We start from the raw sequence: 17642 nt of genomic DNA on the forward strand, positions 1-17642 counted from the left end.
GGAAATTACAATAATGGAAACTTCCTGGAAATTTCTTGAAAGCGACAGTCATAGTAATAATAATAATAATATATATGCATATAGTTCTCTTCCATTTCCTTTCCTTTCCTTTGATATGAAGAAGAAGAAGATGATGATGAGATTACTACTCAATCAATATTGCTGATACCCTGTCTCTCTCCCATCAGTTTTCAAGGTAATTATTATTATTATATTCTCTCTAATTTGTTACTGTTTGTTTTGTTTATATTTTATCCTCTCTTTTATGAGCTTTAGACAGTTTGTTATGTTATGACTAGATAAGAGGAGATTGAGTTTTTCTTTTTAAAATTTGATTATAGTTTGGAATTTAAAAAAAAAAATTAAATTAACAATTAATATAAAATATTATAATTTTATTAAATTAATTAATTATATAAATTTATTGTAATAATATAGGTTAATATTTAAATATAAAAAAAATTATTATAAATATAAATTTAAATACATATAATATTTTTAATATGTAATATACTAATATTTATAAAACTATTATTAGGAGCTCAACTTAGAAATGATTGATTATTGTTCCAACTAAGACAATTTGAATAGCGGGTTCAAAAATTATAATCGAACCATGGTGTGTATTAAATATTTGTTTGAGTTGGGTTTCATCATAATCTTTTAAAGTGCCAAGATGTTGAGCTTATAGCTCTTCTTTTTTTTTTTATAATTTTGGTGTATATTAATTTTATTTGGTTTAAAACTATTATATTTTTTTTTTCATATTCATAAAACAAAAATGTATGATAAAATGGTAAATTATTTGAGTTTAAAATGATTGGTCCTGACTTTTGGATTGTTCTAATTATAAATATATTATCTTAATTTAATCAATATTTCACATTGTTAAATTTGGTTCATTTTAATACATATAAATGAGTGTTTTTATTTATAAATTAAAGAAGTCTTTTAGATAATAAAATTTAAAAAATTATTAAATTTAAATTATAGAGTATTTGATAGACTTGAAAGGTTTATTCATTTTTAGCAATGATTCGGCTGTCTGGGTGGTTTGCTGGGCTTAAATTTAAATTATATTATAAGTCAAATAATGTATATATAATTGAGTTGAAAGTTATTTTATATATTTTTTATTATTAACTAGACGAAAAATAACATTAGTTATTTAGTCTACTGAAAAAATAAATAATATTTAAAAAAAATACATATCAGAATATTAAATATCTTTAAAAAATAATAATTTATACTTGAATAAAAAATATGATATAATAAATTCAAAAGATAGTATAAGTATAATAAATTAAATATCAACATTATGCAACACAACAAATAACTCTCAATTATTCGACATGTTATTTAAATATATATATATATATATATATATATATATATTTCATTTTAATATTAATTTATCTTTATTTTAATATATATAAAACGACAATATTGTTTTGAGGGTTAAATTTTTTTTTTTTTTTTATCAAGAAGACGAGAGCTCTGTGAAAGTTGTAGTCAGACTTTATTCAAATAGACAATTATTTATCATCTTAAAAATTTTAATGTGTTATTATTTATTTTTTAAAATAATTAGAGACTCTCTGAACGTTTTACGTATTTTAATTTGTTAAATTTAATTTGAATGACTAAAAAAAAGTGTAATCTCAATAAATATTTGAGAAGTGAAAAAATTTGTATTTATTTTTTATAAAACTTTATAACGACTTAACTTTGTGTACGGTTTAACAATTTACATGTATTTATATTTTAAATTAAATATTTTTCAAGATATACACGTTTAAAACAACTATATACAAACTGAAATGTAGAGAATAATTGAAAATATAATTGTTATTTTATTTTTATAAATGTGATAAATTAATTTTTTTTTTTTTTAAACTATGCTATAATTAAATTATTGGCGTTCTGGAAAAAAAAAAAAAAAAAATCTTAAATGATTTCAATAGTATCATAGGAGATCATGCAAATTTGGAAGTCATATTTTATATATAAAAAAACCATATTCAAGTCCAAAATAATTGGTGTACCCTCTACCTTACTTGACACCAGACATTTTGTAAGGACTTACCTTTTATCTTTTCCAGCCACTTGAAACAGATTAGGTAAATATGAGTCAGCTTAACTTTTTTTTTTCATTATTCCTCCCTTTATAAAAAAATTATATAATTTCTTTTATTTTGTGCTACAGAATATCTCACTTTAAATTTTGAACATTAGGATAAATTATTAAAATTTTAACCATTAAAAAAATTATTAATATTTATAAACTTTTTTTTTTATATAGATACATTAATTGATAAATCCCTATAATGGATTCACATATATAAAGATTAAAATCAATGATAATGTATAAACCCATAACCAATAATTTAGTGTGATAATATATTTAAACCCACATCAGATTAATAGACAAAAAGAGATAAAAAAGGGGAATACGATTATTAACAAGCAATTGAGTTGGGCTAAAGGTTTGAAATAAGGCAAACAAATAAAATGTTACTAATCATAATTTTAACAAAATTAAAATATATACATAAATTAAATATATAATTATAAAATTCACTATATAAAAAAATTCATAATATATAAAATAAATATTAATATAATTGAAAAAAAAATATTAATTAATTAATACTATATTTTGTTTGTGTGAGAGATTTGGAGGTGTTAAAAAATAGGAGTGCTATGTAATTGCATAAATTGTGTTATCATCTGTCGGTCGGACTAAAGTGTTATTAATTCTTTCTATTTTCATTTTGTCTTATTTCTTTATATATGTCAATAAAGGGGGTGAGGTGAGGTGGGTTGGCATATCATAAGTAGTTCTTTACTTGAATGTAAGGCATTGCATTATTCTATATTACAAAAATTGTTAATTATAATTAGTTGAGGCAGTTAATTGTCTTTCTAGTTAGCTAGGTAGTCATCATTAATTAATTAATATTATAGTCTATGATATCACTATTCATAATTCCTTGCTTTGTTTGTAAGCTATAATAATATATACATATATATGCTAAACTTTGGCCTGAAGATACTAGCTAGGAGTAACTAGCTAACTATAGAAGAAGAAGAAGATCAATTATAATGATATTTCAACTACTAGTAGCCTAACTTGCTTCAATTTGCTTCAGAAGGAGGAGAGATCTACATTCAAAACAAGTAATTAATTATTAACTACTTATCTTATAATCGCAATTAATATATTACTATATGTTCTTCGTTTTCATGCATTAATACTAATTTCTATCGACCATGATCTTGTATATCAATATCAATTCTCGCATTTATTTATTTATTTACATATTATTGTTTCAGGTAATTCTCAATTAATCCCATATAACATAATATTCAAGCCCACTAATTGGATTCCCCTATAGTAAGTTAATTATCATTTTTATGCTCTTTCTTTTTTGCACGATCCATGAATGCATGCAATAGATATGAATGAATGAATGATTTTTTTTTATTTTTTTTTTAAAGTTTTTATTATTAACTTAATTGAAAATTAATGATATATATATAATATAATTGGAGAGATGTAATTCGAAATTTGAACCTAATTAATTAATACATATCTTAAATTAATATTCTTAATTAGTGGGGGAGAATGCAAATATATTCGATCACGATATTGTGCTAGCTGTTGAGGATCTAATTCCTCTACATAGAACAACACACTATTCTACTTTTGAATATCATTATGAGAATATATACATATTTATTAGTACAAGTAAAGTAAAAGTTACAAACTCTTTTTTTCTATTACAGGACACAACTTTTTATTTTGGACTAAAAAGAGAAAGAATTTATTTTAAATCAATTAGAAAATTAATATATATGTATAAATATCACTGGCATAGGATTAATATATTATATATATTCATATTCTTACTTTATAAAAGTATTAATAATTCAATAAAGATATAAAAAAAAGTAAAATAATTGATATGATCTTTAATATTCCAATGAAGTACAGTACTACTTTGCCTGTCAGGGAAGGTACTCACCTCTCCGGGCCTCTTAAAAAAAAAAAAAAAAACTGAACTTTAAACTATAATTATATTATTATTATTATTATTTTAAATACAAAACTATTATATATTTTTAATATAACATATAAATTAAATAAAATAGTAACAATTCAATAAAAAAATGTTTTACAAAACAACTTCTTCTTTTTTTAATTATATATATATATATATTTTCATGTGACAAATATAAGAGGAGGATGAGCAAAAAATATCAAAGGACTGATATAAAAGAAAAAGCAGTTTAAAGGTAGATTTGAAATTTGATGAATAGTTTAAGGTTTATTTTTGATTAAACTAACTTTTTTTTTTTATTAAAAATTAATAATAAAGCTGGCTGAGTAGAGCTGTCATTTGCATGCATATTTCCCTGTGTATTGTAGTTTAATTTTTTTTGGGTTAGTTTTGGCCATTTTATAATCATTTTATTTTCATGTTATCTTTACTTAAAGTAAAGTGATTTAATATTGTTGGTATTATTCATCTCACTGTTAGTAACAAATATTTATAGAAATTATAGATATATAGAAGGCTAGTATGGGCTGATAATATTTTATTTATTTAAATTCATAATGAAATGAGTCATAATATATGAGTACAAACATGGCACTCGGTAAGAATAACACGTTAACAACTTTATGTCTTTAACATGCAACATAATACTGACACGTGTCTTGCCTGCATGATCAGTGATGAATTATATATTTTAAAATAAATAAATAAATATTAATTAAAAAGCAAACACGTTACATACGTGTTTTTAACAATAAGTTTTTAATCTATCTATATATATATATATGAAAAATGATAGAGAGCGCGACTTGAGACAGCGACTGGGAGCGCGATGCCTACGTGGTGTGCCTACGTGGGTTGACAGGTAGAATATTCTCTCTCTTTTTATTAATTATTTTCTCTTTCATATTATTAATAATTAGTTACTGGAGAGAAAATAATTAATCGTGGGAATAAAAATATTAGATAAACATTTATTTATAAGTAATAAAACTAAAAAAATATTAATAAGTCAATATAAAAAAAATAATAAAAAAAAGAAAAAAGAGGTCATAAAAAATATTTGATAAATAAAGGAATTGAAAAGTTATAAAAATAAAATAAAAATAAAAGAGATAAATTCATAATTCAACTAATTATTGATATTAATTAGGGTTTAGGGTTTAGAATTTAATATTTAGGTTTTAGAGTTTAGGATTTAGAGTTTAGGGTTTAAGGTTTAGGGTTTAGAATTTATTTAAACATTATTAAAATATTTAATGTGAGAATTTGTTGTAAATTATTGATTTATTTTAACCGTTAAACTAAACGAGAGATAATAAATATCAAATAAATGAGTAAAATAATAGTCGTGAGAATATGGATAAATGAGATAAATTAATTTGTAGAGATAGAAAGAGAAATTATTTAATAAGAGGAGAGAGAAATTAATTAATAAAAAGAGAGATAAAATAATTAATAAAAAGAGAATATTCTACCTGTCAACCCACGTAGGCATCGCGCTCCCAGTCGCTGTCTCAGAGTCGCGCTCTCTATCATTCCTCTATATATATATATATGTATTTTTCATTTAATGAAAAGAGAATTAAACGTAGAGTGAAAACTCGAAAGGACGCGAAACTTCTACGCAACTCCAAAGCGGTTTCTGATTTATTCGTGTAGAAACAAACCCTCATCCCTTTCCCTCCATCCCTCTCGGCCGACATCAAGAACACGACGGCGAACTTTCCGGAAAACGATTGCTCAGTTATTCATTCAATGTACTGTTACTGTTTACTGCATTTCACTTAATTAATTTGTATTTTCTCTTGTGTTCTAGAACCAACCATTTAGACTCTTCTCTGCATTGTCTTCCGGATTAAGAACTAATTAATTTGTCTGTTGTCAATCTGTATATTCGATCGATTTGCTTGATTGAGCAGGTAGCTAGGTCGTTTGTTAATTTCATCTTCTACTAATTATAAATTACTGATCAACATTCGTCCGTTTCTGATCAGACGGTGTTATTTATATATCTCTCGCGACAGTTAGAATAACAAAAGGAAAATGAAAGAGGCATCCAACTCTTCGCCGTACCGGCGGCACCGGGACGACGACGTCGAGGCTGGGAACAACGCCTACGTTCACGAGGAGGATCACAAGGAAACGACGTGTAGTCCTTTCGATATCTACCGGACAAAGGATGCTTCCGTTGACAGGCTCAAGAAATGGCGGGTACGTAATCTCAGTTTTATTAAAAAGTACTGTGTCTTCTCTTTTCTTATAATCTGATATGCAGATTTATATAATTGGGATAATGAAGACTTATGAGTATAATAAACAGGACTTTATTCTTTACAAATTATTAGGTCAAACATAAGTCTAATTACTATTCATTTTGAAAAGTTCTATTTTTTGGATTAATAAATTAAGCAGGTAGCTAGGTCGTTTGTTAATTTAGTGGTCAAATGTGTCGATAATTAATTATATAAGAATACAAGATACCATATATAGATAATAAAACACAATAAAAGACATCCAATTGCATTTGTCCATTATTATATAATTAACAAATTAAAATAATTGTTTTCTTTTTTTTAATTGTATGTCTAATTCTATTAATTAGATCTGATTTAGCTAATTATATATGCCAAACATTATATTATACTCACAATTAAATGTATATTTCTATTTTTAATTTCATCTCTAATTAATAAACAAACATATATAGGGCTTCATATATATTAATTGTTATGTTGATTAGTGGAATTTTACTTTATACTATTTTCTACCATCTTTTCTTCAATATATAAACTTGTTTGTCTGAAAAAGGGTTTTGACAATTAATGCTTAACTTGAAATTGAAAATCTTTGGATTTTTACAAGGTAAAGCTTAATTAGCTAGATTATCAGGACATGTTGTTAGAATATCCTATGGACTGACTATGTATGCCTAGTTAGGTGGGAAATGAATAACCATAGTAAGAATAATTATGCCATTCTGCAATGTGACATAAACATTTAATAATTAGGGAAATAATATATATATGAGGAAGGATGAAATCTGATGTTTGGATGGATGAATAATCTGTAACTTGTTCCTCTTCCCATGGATAGATGGATGTCCAAGTGGATCATCGATCAATCTCGACATGAAGGGATCTACTATACATGTATATTTGTGTGTTCTCACATACTTGTTGAGTTGTTGTGTGAATGAATCTTGTAGTTGCAAAGACCAAGACACTGAAGGAGCAATTTATTGCATAACTTTGTCAAATAAAGTTATATGTTAAAACTATTGTTATTTTTTTTAATATATGATGGAAAATATTACTAGCTAGCTTCAAGAGGGACAAAAGTACAAGAGGGAAATTTATAAGGTGCAACTTTGTGGGTTAAAATCTAATTAATTTGCACCAAGAATATTTACACAAACAGGAAAATATTGTATGCATGCAGCTAAATTGCTTTTTTAAGCTTCACTTATTTTTCTATTTTCATGTGCTCAAGTTCAGCTGCAATGTATGCCTAGAAAGTCATCCCATTGATTTTACTTTTATCTACTTATCATTTGGTTATGAGTTAATGATGTGATATTTCTTCAGCAAGCAGCACTGGTCTTAAACGCTTCTCGTCGATTTCGGTATACATTAGATTTGAAAAAGGAAGAAGAGAAGAGAGAAACAATAAGAAAGATCAGAGCTCATGCTCAAGTCATAAGGGTAATGTTGTTATGCTCTAACAGTGTAATAATTTCAGTAATAAGTCATTTCAATCATTTCTTGTTAATTAAATTTAATATCTAATATATAGTTCTTGTTTGTCATGGATTTAGGCTGCCTATCTCTTCAAAGATGGTGCAAAAAGACAAAAAGGTATCTCTTCCTATCTACTTTGTCAATTCCAACCATAAAATAGACGCATCGGTTTGGTTTTGAATTTTGGTAGTGCTTTATTTTTTTTTGGAATTCCTAATAATTTTTGGTGGCCAATTTCACTATTTTCCAACAATATAGACATCACAGGGTGAGAGGGGATACGTTGCAATTTATTTTTTATTCAAGACTTGTGAAGCATCCATCTTTCAGGGAATGAATGTTCCTTCTAAGTTGCATATATAGTTAGATTAGTGTCAGCTGTATCAAGGGCTATGAAAGCAAAGAGGACATTAATAAATCTATAACGAGCTTTTGATTGTAAATATAACCAACTAATATATTCACTGTGTTTCAAATATGTATTCTTGATTTAAATATTTTATCATTCCACATCATCATAGGAATAATGTTCTTTTAATCTTTGTTATATTGAATATTTCAATCTCAGAAACTTCGAAACGAGCAGCCCCAAGTCAGTCTGATACTCCTGATCAAGTGAAAACAGCAGCACCAGGTCAGTATGATATTGATCAAGAGAAACTAGCGTCAATGACAAGGGAACATGACTTTGAAGCCTTGCAGCACCTTGGAGGGGTATGATGTCTGGGGGATTTTGTTCTTTAAAGAAATTGCTCTGCAGAAACTTATCTTTTGTCCTATTTCATATGTAAATGGTACTTCCGTCAGGTCAAAGCTTTGGCTCAGATTTTGAAGACAGATATAGATAAAGGAATCCCCGGGGATGAAGAGGACTTGCTAAAGAGGAAAAATTCTTTTGGTTCCAATACCTATCCTCGTAAAAAAGGACGGGGTTTTTGGGTATATATTCACTGTAACTTTTATCCTGTGTTTTCGTTCAGTTGAGCAAAACTTTGTACTTATGATTAAGACCTCAACAATGATTTCTTCATACATGCAGAGTTTTGTTTGGGATGCTTGTCGAGATACAACTCTTATCATTTTGATGGTAGCTGCAGCTGCTTCTTTGGCGCTGGGTATTAAGTCTGAGGTGAGATTTACACAATGTTTATTGCAGAACAATCATCATTTATTAACTCCTATGTTGGTTATTGGATAAGATTTATGCCAATAGCTGGTCAGGTTACTATCTGGCTATCGTTGATGACATTTGTCTGTAAAAGGAAAACTAGCTTAAAAGAAAGTTGATAAACATCATTATTCATCGCCCTCTGTCAATTATGTTTCCATCTTGTCTGTAGGTCTAGTTGCATTGCATGTGCAATTGGTTACGTTTCTAATCCAAGCTCTTTCTTATAGGGTATTAAGGAAGGATGGTATGATGGAGGCAGCATAGCATTAGCTGTTCTAATTGTTATTACTGTCACAGGTACTGATAGATGTATACTCGTCTTTCTTTATTTTCAATCGAATCTGTTTATCAAGTGATAATATACCACAAATAGAACCTTTATTGGCTTTGATGGAGCCACCTAGCTGCTATGATAAGAACTTTGACCAGTTTGGCCAATTATATTTTGATGCATATTCCTTAATAAAATGATTCCTGTTTATGCACTAGAGTCTCTTAGGTTGTGTATAGTGTCTTAGAACATCTTTGTCTCCTATTCCCATGACCTGTTCACTTCTTGATTCTGTTTTTGCTTATTCAAATGTGAACGTTTCTCTCTTCCTTTTTCTTTCCAGCTATAAGTGACTACAAACAATCTCTTCAGTTCCAGAGCCTAAACGAGGAGAAGCAGAATATTCATTTGGAGGTTTATTCTTTGTAAAAGTAGTTGTGAGGCTATTCTCTGTTAATTTTGTTTAAAGTAGGCAGTTGACGTAAGATCGGTGCAGGTTGTTAGGGGAGGCCGGCGAGTTGAGGTTTCAATATTTGAAATAGTAGTGGGAGATGTCATCCCTCTTAAAATTGGTTGCCAGGTAGGAGATTGATATATATATATATATATATATATATATATATATATATATATATATATATATTGCACTACTGTATTTTAATTATGGACTTACATTTGGACACTCCTATTTCAGGTTCCCGCTGATGGAATTTTGATTTCCAGTCAATCACTGTCAGTTGATGAATCAAGCCTGACTGGTGAAGTCAAGCCTGTAATGCCTATCTTACCCTCCTTTAGTGCTTTGTGATAGCCTGGAATTTGTCTTAATTTTGATACACTGTGACATAGGTTACCAAGGACTTAAAATCGCCATTCTTGATGTCTGGCTGCAAAGTAGCAGATGGTTACGGCAATATGATGGTAAAAGCAATTATTCCCTCTATTACTTACTTTTCACATTTTTGTATTGAAACGTGCAAGTAAGGGGTGAACTAGCGAATTTGTCTTAGGGGTCTAACCATTGAGGCACTTTTCACACCTCTATTGGACTATTTGGGGGTGGGAGTAATTGTGTACTCAAATTATGCTCACTCATACCGCATACATATGCGGTCATACAAAGTTCGGTAATTATTCTCTTTTTTAGGTGGCGAGTGTTGGTATAAATACAGAATGGGGACTTTTAATGGCTAGTATCTCTGAAGATAATGGTGAAGAAACGCCATTGCAGGTTCATTTTAGAACATATGTTACTGCTTGATAATTTAATACTTATTAGACTGGCTTTTATTCTTATTAGAAGTGTTAATTTTATGCATACTACATTGGCTTCTAATAGGTGCGTTTGAATGGTGTTGCTACATTCATTGGAATTGTTGGACTCTCTGTAGCAGTACTTGTTCTCATTGTCCTTATCGTCAGGTAATACTTGGAGATGTTCCTTACAGATTCAACATCTTTCTCTAATTTGTTATAGCACAATGACGAAATATGAATCATACAGATACTTTACTGGGCATACCACAAATCCTGATGGGAGTGTACAATTCATTGCTGGCAAGACTAAATTTAGTAAATCCATAGATGGAGTAATAAAAATATTCACTGTTGCAGTAAGTACTCAACACAAATTTCTACTAATTGGACAAAGATAACTGTTCCAGTAATAGTATCTAACATTTTAAATTGTTATTTTAGGTCACCATTGTTGTGGTTGCAGTTCCTGAAGGCCTTCCGTTGGCTGTTACCCTAACGTAAGCTCACCTCTGAATTCTAATGTGATTACCTTTAGTCTTTTTAGGCTAATTTCATTGCAATGCCATGCAATCGATTGCAACACTATGGATGGATCTCTCGGTTAACATACAATGAATAGTTGTTTATCGAGACATCATTTATTTAATTGATTTTTCAGTTAACTTCTTGAAGATTACTGTATCACTTTACTTTTTAATTTGTCTATAATTCTGCTATATATGTTCCTTAGTGTGTGCACATTCAAAATTTGGCAGGCTTGCATACTCCATGAGAAAGATGATGGCGGACAAGGCTTTGGTTTGCACTATTTATCCTTTTATAAATATTTCTTAATTCCTTTATCGCATCTTGTCTCTAGTTTTTTCAAAATAAAAATAAAAATTGTCTTTTAGTTAGAGAAGTATGCATTCTATCGCCCTTAAAATGTTGAATTGCAGGTCCGGAGGCTGTCTGCTTGCGAAACCATGGGTTCTGCTACTACAATTTGTAGTGATAAAACAGGAACCTTAACTTTGAATCAGGTTTGCTCAAGTTTATCTCCCTTTCCTTAAGCAACTTCAGCATGTAGATTTTTAAAATAATGCCGGGATTATCTTCACAACAAGAGGGTTGATCAGTGATTTGACTATTGCAGATGACTGTGGTTGAGGCCTTCATTTCTCTTAAGAAAATGGACCCTCCGGATAACAAATCACTTTTACCTCCCACCCTCACCTCTCTGCTTGTTGAAGGCATTGCACAGAATACAACTGGTAGCGTATTTGTGTCCGAGGTAAGTATTAGTATGAGAATCAGAATCAATAATTTGTCAAAGATGAGCCTTGTTTGGTCAATTTTCTGTTACTGGTTAGGTTCATTAGGGTTATTAGAACTTCAGTATATTAGCTCTTTAAAAGACAAAAGACAGATTTTCTTCTGTTCATGCTGTTTTTCAGGGTCCTGCGAATGTAGAAATTTCTGGATCCCCTACAGAAAAAGCCATTCTCCAGTGGGGTGTCAACGTATGATTGATAATTTATATATGTTTTGTTATATCAGTTTATAGAGAACTTTACGGTAGTTTCACAATTGTAGATTGGGATGGACTTTGAAGGAATTAGAAAAGCTACTTCCATCCTCCACGCATTTCCATTCAACTCGGAGAAGAAACGCGGAGGTGTTGCATTGAAGCTGGTAATACAATATAATGTATTTACAGATAATAGTTTTTTAAACTACAAAGTAGTGTTAAACTTTCATTATTACATGCATTCCTTAGAATCATTCTAAGTATCTCTTAGGGTTTGGATGCTGTCTTATGAAACTATAGATATATAGGGACTTGAAGCTTACTCTTAGCATCATTTTACACATGAGGATGATTGCCTTTTCACTTGTTATTCATGCATCCGAATGTTTTGCTTCTAAATAATATATGCTCATGTATGCAGTCTGATGATACTGAGGTTCATGTCCATTGGAAGGGTGCTGCTGAAATAGTTTTAGCTTCCTGCACCAGATATATCAATGAAGATGATCTCTTGGTACCGATGGATGAAGACAAGGTATGTTAGAATTTCATTTTTCTTCTTTTGCATTTCTGTATTTTAAAACTAACGGAAGCATCTAAGAATCCCCATGGGTCATCCTTGCTGGATTTTTTATTTTCAATAAAAGAATTTTGGCTTCTGTTACTAGTTAGGCAGGCACATTATTTATTGTCCACTTCATTTCTGTGATTGTGTGATCTTAATTCTAGTCCTTTCAACTCCAAGTTGATACAAAGAAAATTTGCGGACTTAAGTAAGATGTTACTGATGCCTTCCACATTTCAAATTTAACTCACATCTTGTGGAAATTTCTGTTGCCTGCAGTCAGAAGTTTTCAGAACAGCCATTGAAGATATGGCTTCCAGAAGTTTGCGTTGTGTTGCGATTGCATACAGACCTGAAAATTTTGAAAACATCCCACATGTTGAGGAGGAACTGTCTACTTGGCAAATACCTGATGATGACCTTGTATTGCTAGCCATTGTTGGCCTGAAGGTATTATTCACTACCGGTGTGCATCTAGTCTACTATAATTTCTACAATCAGATGTCACATTTCATGTTTAATCATATTAGCATCTTGATCTAAATCTCATCACTAGCTTATTGTCTTTTTGCTCGAAACTAAACTAAATTATAATATGAAGAAGGCTATTGCTCAATCATTAAGCAGAAGGGAAGAACAGATGTAATGACCATTGATCTCTGAAAAGATAGGAAATAGAGGACACATTATTGATAGAATTATATGCCTACATTTGTATATCACTATTTTACTCCATATTCAAATAATATTTCATCAAACTCATCTCGTAAACAATACATGAATGGGATCTTCTGATAATTATCCAAACGGTTAATTGTAATTAGGAACATCACACCACCCTGTATGGTAAACACATGCACAAAAAAAGATACTAAATTGACGAGTATTTGTAAATGATTGATCAATGCAGGATCCTTGTCGACCTGGTGTCAGAGAAGCTGTTCGGTTATGTACAAATGCTGGAGTTAAGGTACGCTAGTATTTGCTTTGGTTAAGATAGTGACAAGGGCCATTGTATGTGAAGTTCATATTTGTGCGCACCACTGTTATATATGGCTGAATTGGTTGAGATTTGTGTTTAAACAGGTGCGCATGGTCACTGGGGATAATATCCAAACAGCTAGAGCTATAGCCCTAGAATGTGGGATACTAGAATCAGATGCAGACACCACTGCACCAAATGTCATTGAAGGGAAAGATTTCCGTGCATTATCCGATGAGGAGAAGCTAGAAGTTGCTGAGAAGATATCAGTATGTCATGAGCTGACCAACTCAAAATTGGAATTAGTTTGATGTTACTCTTATTATTTAATTAGTTTAAGTAAGGAAATAAGTTATTCTAATTCCATTCGTAGGTAATGGGAAGGTCATCTCCCAATGATAAGTTGCTCCTTGTGCGAGCCTTGCGAAAGAGAGGACATGTTGTTGGTGTAACAGGAGATGGAACCAATGATGCCCCCGCACTGAATGAGGTATGTGTGTCAAACCATTATGTTTTCCTTAGGCGGTGTGCTCTTTAAATTGTCATCTTCTATTGCTTTTTTTTCCTTTTGTGGAACCAATGAAAATTTTCCTTTGTATGCAGTTATGTTTCAAATGTGAATCTTTTACACAGTAGACTTTTTATCTCTATTCAGTTGACCTGGTTGTGAATCTTTAATTAACCTGCTATCTTTATTGAGCATCTTTTACAGCTGTTGGATTTTTATTTTTCTCTATTCAGTTGAAATTGTTTGCTACCTTTCTTTTTACCTTTGGAATTTAAAGGTGATATGTTGTCCTTGTTTTAGGCTGATATTGGTCTCTCAATGGGAATCCAAGGAACAGAAGTCGCAAAAGAGAGTTCAGATATAATAATATTGGATGATAACTTTGCTTCTGTTGTGAAGGTTAGTCAGTAGTACATGCTGGTGTATTATTATTAGGTTGAAATATAGACGATCTATGCTTATTAATATGGCTTGATCTCTCAATTGGTTCTTTTCTTTTAGAATTTTCTTGCCCACTCTTGGTACCTTGTTTTCAAAAGAGAGAATTTGTTGCACTGTTTGCTTAAATTGTGAGGAAAGTATTATAATTTGGAATTTGTTCATCGAATACCATCTCCTTCCTTGCTGTACAGGTTGTTAGATGGGGGCGTTCTGTTTATGCAAACATTCAGAAATTCATCCAGTTTCAACTCACTGTCAATGCTGCTGCACTTGTAATTAATGTTGTTGCAGCAGTTTCTTCTGGTGATGTCCCTCTGAATGCAGTGCAGGTAAATATAATTAATAATCTCTGCACGCATCTTGACATGAGAAAAAAGAGAAAGAAACAAATAGTAGATAATTAATGGGTTCTTTTTATTTTGTTTTGTTTGTGAAAAAATTACGGTTGAATGAATTCAGCTTCTTTGGGTTAATCTCATAATGGATACACTTGGAGCTTTGGCATTGGCCACTGAGCCACCTACTGATCACCTAATGCATCGACCTCCGGTTGGTCGAAGGTGAGTTTGGAAATTTAATTGATTCAACCATTTTTGTGCATGTTGATAATATTGTTGAATGGTTGGTTGTTGTTTTTGTACCTTGATCAGGGAACCGTTGATAACAAATATAATGTGGAGGAACTTGCTAATTCAGGTATATATTATTATTATTATTAATGGCAAGCAGGTGTAAATTGTCTGATAACACTATAATTTCTAGCTAGCTAGCTAGGACAAGAAATGAATAAAAATATTTTGGTTGGGTAATTTTGTTGGAACACACGTACAACTGCAGGCAGCTTATCAAGTGAGTGTCCTGCTTGTTCTGAACTTCCAAGGGGAAAATATCCTAAACTTGAAGCATGATAATCCTGGCCATGCCAAAAAATTGAAGAACACGCTCATATTCAATGCTTTTGTTATTTGTCAGGTATGTATGATATTATTATTATATATATATATATCTTAGGTAGAAAGAAAGAAAGAAAATAAAGAGAAAAGGGTTAATATGTGCAGATATTCAATGAGGTGAATGCAAGAAAGCCAGATGAGATGAATGTGTTTAAGGGAGTGACTAAGAACCGTCTGTTCATGTTGATAGTTGGACTAACTATTGTGCTCCAGGTTCGATTCTGATCGATCTGTTGTCTTTGTAATTTGAATGAATGAATGAATGAATGCACGAATGATGATATAATAATAATAATAATGTGTTGTTTTTATATATATGTTGATGATAGGTGATCATAATATTCTTCCTTGGGAAGTTCTTCTCAATTGTTAGGCTTAGCTGGAAACTGTGGCTTGTATCTGTTGCAATTGGATTTGTGAGGTGAGTTGTATTATTAATTAATTAATTAATTAATTTGTTGTTAGTAGGTGAAATGAAATATAATTAAAAACTTATCTTCTGGTCAATGCAATGCAATGCATCAGTTGGCCACTTGCAATAGTTGGGAAAATGATCCCAGTTCCGGAGACACCATTCAGTGATCATTTGTCAAGATTATTCAAGAGTATATGTCCGAGGAAGAAGAAGAATACAAATGTAGTACCACCACCAGCAGGTGAAATGTTGTTTTGTTTTACTACTAATAATAATCAACTACTACTTAAATATGTTTTGTAATTGTTTTTGGCTTTGCTAATTTCAGAAAATCATTAAGAAGATATCCAGACAGTGGAGGAAACAAATTTGCACAGTGAGAGGGATATAATATATATTATATATGGGTAGTAGGTACGTACGTACGTAGTTAAAACAATGAATAGTATAATTACATGCATGGTGGTTGTTGTTAAGAAATTAAGAAAGAGAGTGAGATCGAGGAGGATATCTTGGATCTTTAATTAGTTTGTAATTTGGTTGTAATTTTTGATTATTGGTTTGGTTTGGTTTGATTTGATTTGGTTTTCCCGCCCCCCCCCCCCCCTTAATTTGATATTTTTCTCTCCACTAATTATATATAATAATATTTGCCAAAGAGCTGTTACTATTTGTTTATCATGAGACTCGGTATTACCTTTTGTTACCACCTGCAGACCTGTTTGTTTGTGTTAGTTTTTTCATAAAAAAAAAATGGGTGTCTTCCCATCCCATCCCATGCCATGCATCTTTATTTTTTTAAAAGTTCAACAGCAAGAGGAGAGAATTGTGAAGGCTCAGAATTAGAACCATTTTCATTTAAATTAATGGATATCTATCAATCAATTATCTAGATCTCCTCTTCCACCACCTCCATTATATATATTAGAAAAAGATGATATATATATTATGTACATCAGAGTGACGGTTCCACGTAATGCTTTCATACATACATAGAATACCATTATTATAATACCAATAGCAATACCACCATTGCCGCCGCTTAAATTATCATCTATTTCTCTCTCATGCCCCCGCGCAGTCCTGCAAGTGTCAGAGACAAGGATACGAAACGAAACGCCATTGGATGCGGGCGCGGTTGTGTTTTTATTTTCTTATTTATTTTATTTCATATTTCACCCTCCCTCCTCTTCTAATACAAACAAACAAATATATTATTAATTTTAAAAGAAGAAGAAGAAGAAGTTGAAACTTGTGAGATGATAAGCTTTGGCTTTAATCTCTCTATCTATCTAGCAGCTATAAATGAATTTGATGAGTCTTCACTATTATTTATTTAATTAATTAATTAGTCATCATGCAGCAGCAATACTCATCATCATCATTATAAGCAGGCAGCAGATGAATGGATCGAGGTAAATAAAAACCCCCCACAGTACAATACCACCAACACCACCGCCACCATATATACACACACTACTAAGAGAAGAGAAGAGGAGATTGGAGAAAGCTCGGTAGAGGAGGATAAACATCATCATGAATAATAATAATAATAATAGTCGGTTGGGTTTCTCTCTCAGTCCTCCAAGAACAACAGAAGAAGAAGAAGAAGAAGATCTTCATCCTCCTCCTCCAAGAACAACAGAAGAAGAAAATGAAGAAGGAGGCTGCTGCAGCTTCTCTATTTCTCCCCCTAATAATTTTTCATTCATGCCTTTGCGCTCCTCAGATCATTCTCTCTGCTTCTTTCATCCTCCTACTGCTACTG

At 30.7% G+C, this 17642-nt stretch overlaps 1 protein-coding gene across 1 annotated transcript; it reads left to right on the forward strand.

The window, feature by feature from the left end:
* Positions 1-5670: 5670 nt before the first annotated feature.
* LOC124933959 (calcium-transporting ATPase 10, plasma membrane-type-like) lies at positions 5671-16550 on the forward strand. The gene is made up of 35 exons (XM_047474411.1): positions 5671-5821; positions 6059-6275; positions 7649-7765; positions 7879-7918; positions 8370-8515; positions 8609-8740; positions 8841-8930; positions 9200-9269; positions 9587-9657; positions 9740-9823; positions 9938-10015; positions 10093-10164; positions 10391-10474; positions 10583-10665; positions 10748-10856; positions 10942-10997; positions 11256-11298; positions 11439-11522; positions 11636-11773; positions 11937-12002; positions 12076-12174; positions 12432-12545; positions 12855-13025; positions 13486-13545; positions 13662-13826; positions 13931-14047; positions 14366-14464; positions 14698-14835; positions 14966-15066; positions 15157-15202; positions 15344-15478; positions 15565-15672; positions 15789-15880; positions 15985-16115; positions 16203-16550. The coding sequence occupies exons 2-35, from the start codon at positions 6108-6110 to the stop codon at positions 16211-16213; spliced, it is 3318 nt and encodes a 1105-aa protein (XP_047330367.1). The 5' UTR covers positions 5671-5821; positions 6059-6107; the 3' UTR covers positions 16214-16550.
* The last annotated feature ends 1092 nt before the right edge of the window (positions 16551-17642 follow it).

This window comes from Impatiens glandulifera, chromosome 4 (assembly GCF_907164915.1).
Source record: "Impatiens glandulifera chromosome 4, dImpGla2.1, whole genome shotgun sequence".
In the NCBI taxonomy this organism is placed as follows: domain Eukaryota; kingdom Viridiplantae; phylum Streptophyta; class Magnoliopsida; order Ericales; family Balsaminaceae; genus Impatiens; species Impatiens glandulifera.

Excerpts from the sequence above, each read along its gene's own strand:
- LOC124933959 (XM_047474411.1), top strand. The coding sequence starts at position 6,108 with ATGAAAGAGGCATCCAACTCTTCGCCGTACCGGCGGCACCGGGACGAC. Across the intron at positions 9,270-9,586 it reads AATTGTTATTACTGTCACAG|CTATAAGTGACTACAAACAA; the intron begins GTACTGATAGAT and ends TTTTCTTTCCAG. Across the intron at positions 9,824-9,937 it reads CTCTTAAAATTGGTTGCCAG|GTTCCCGCTGATGGAATTTT; the intron begins GTAGGAGATTGA and ends CTCCTATTTCAG.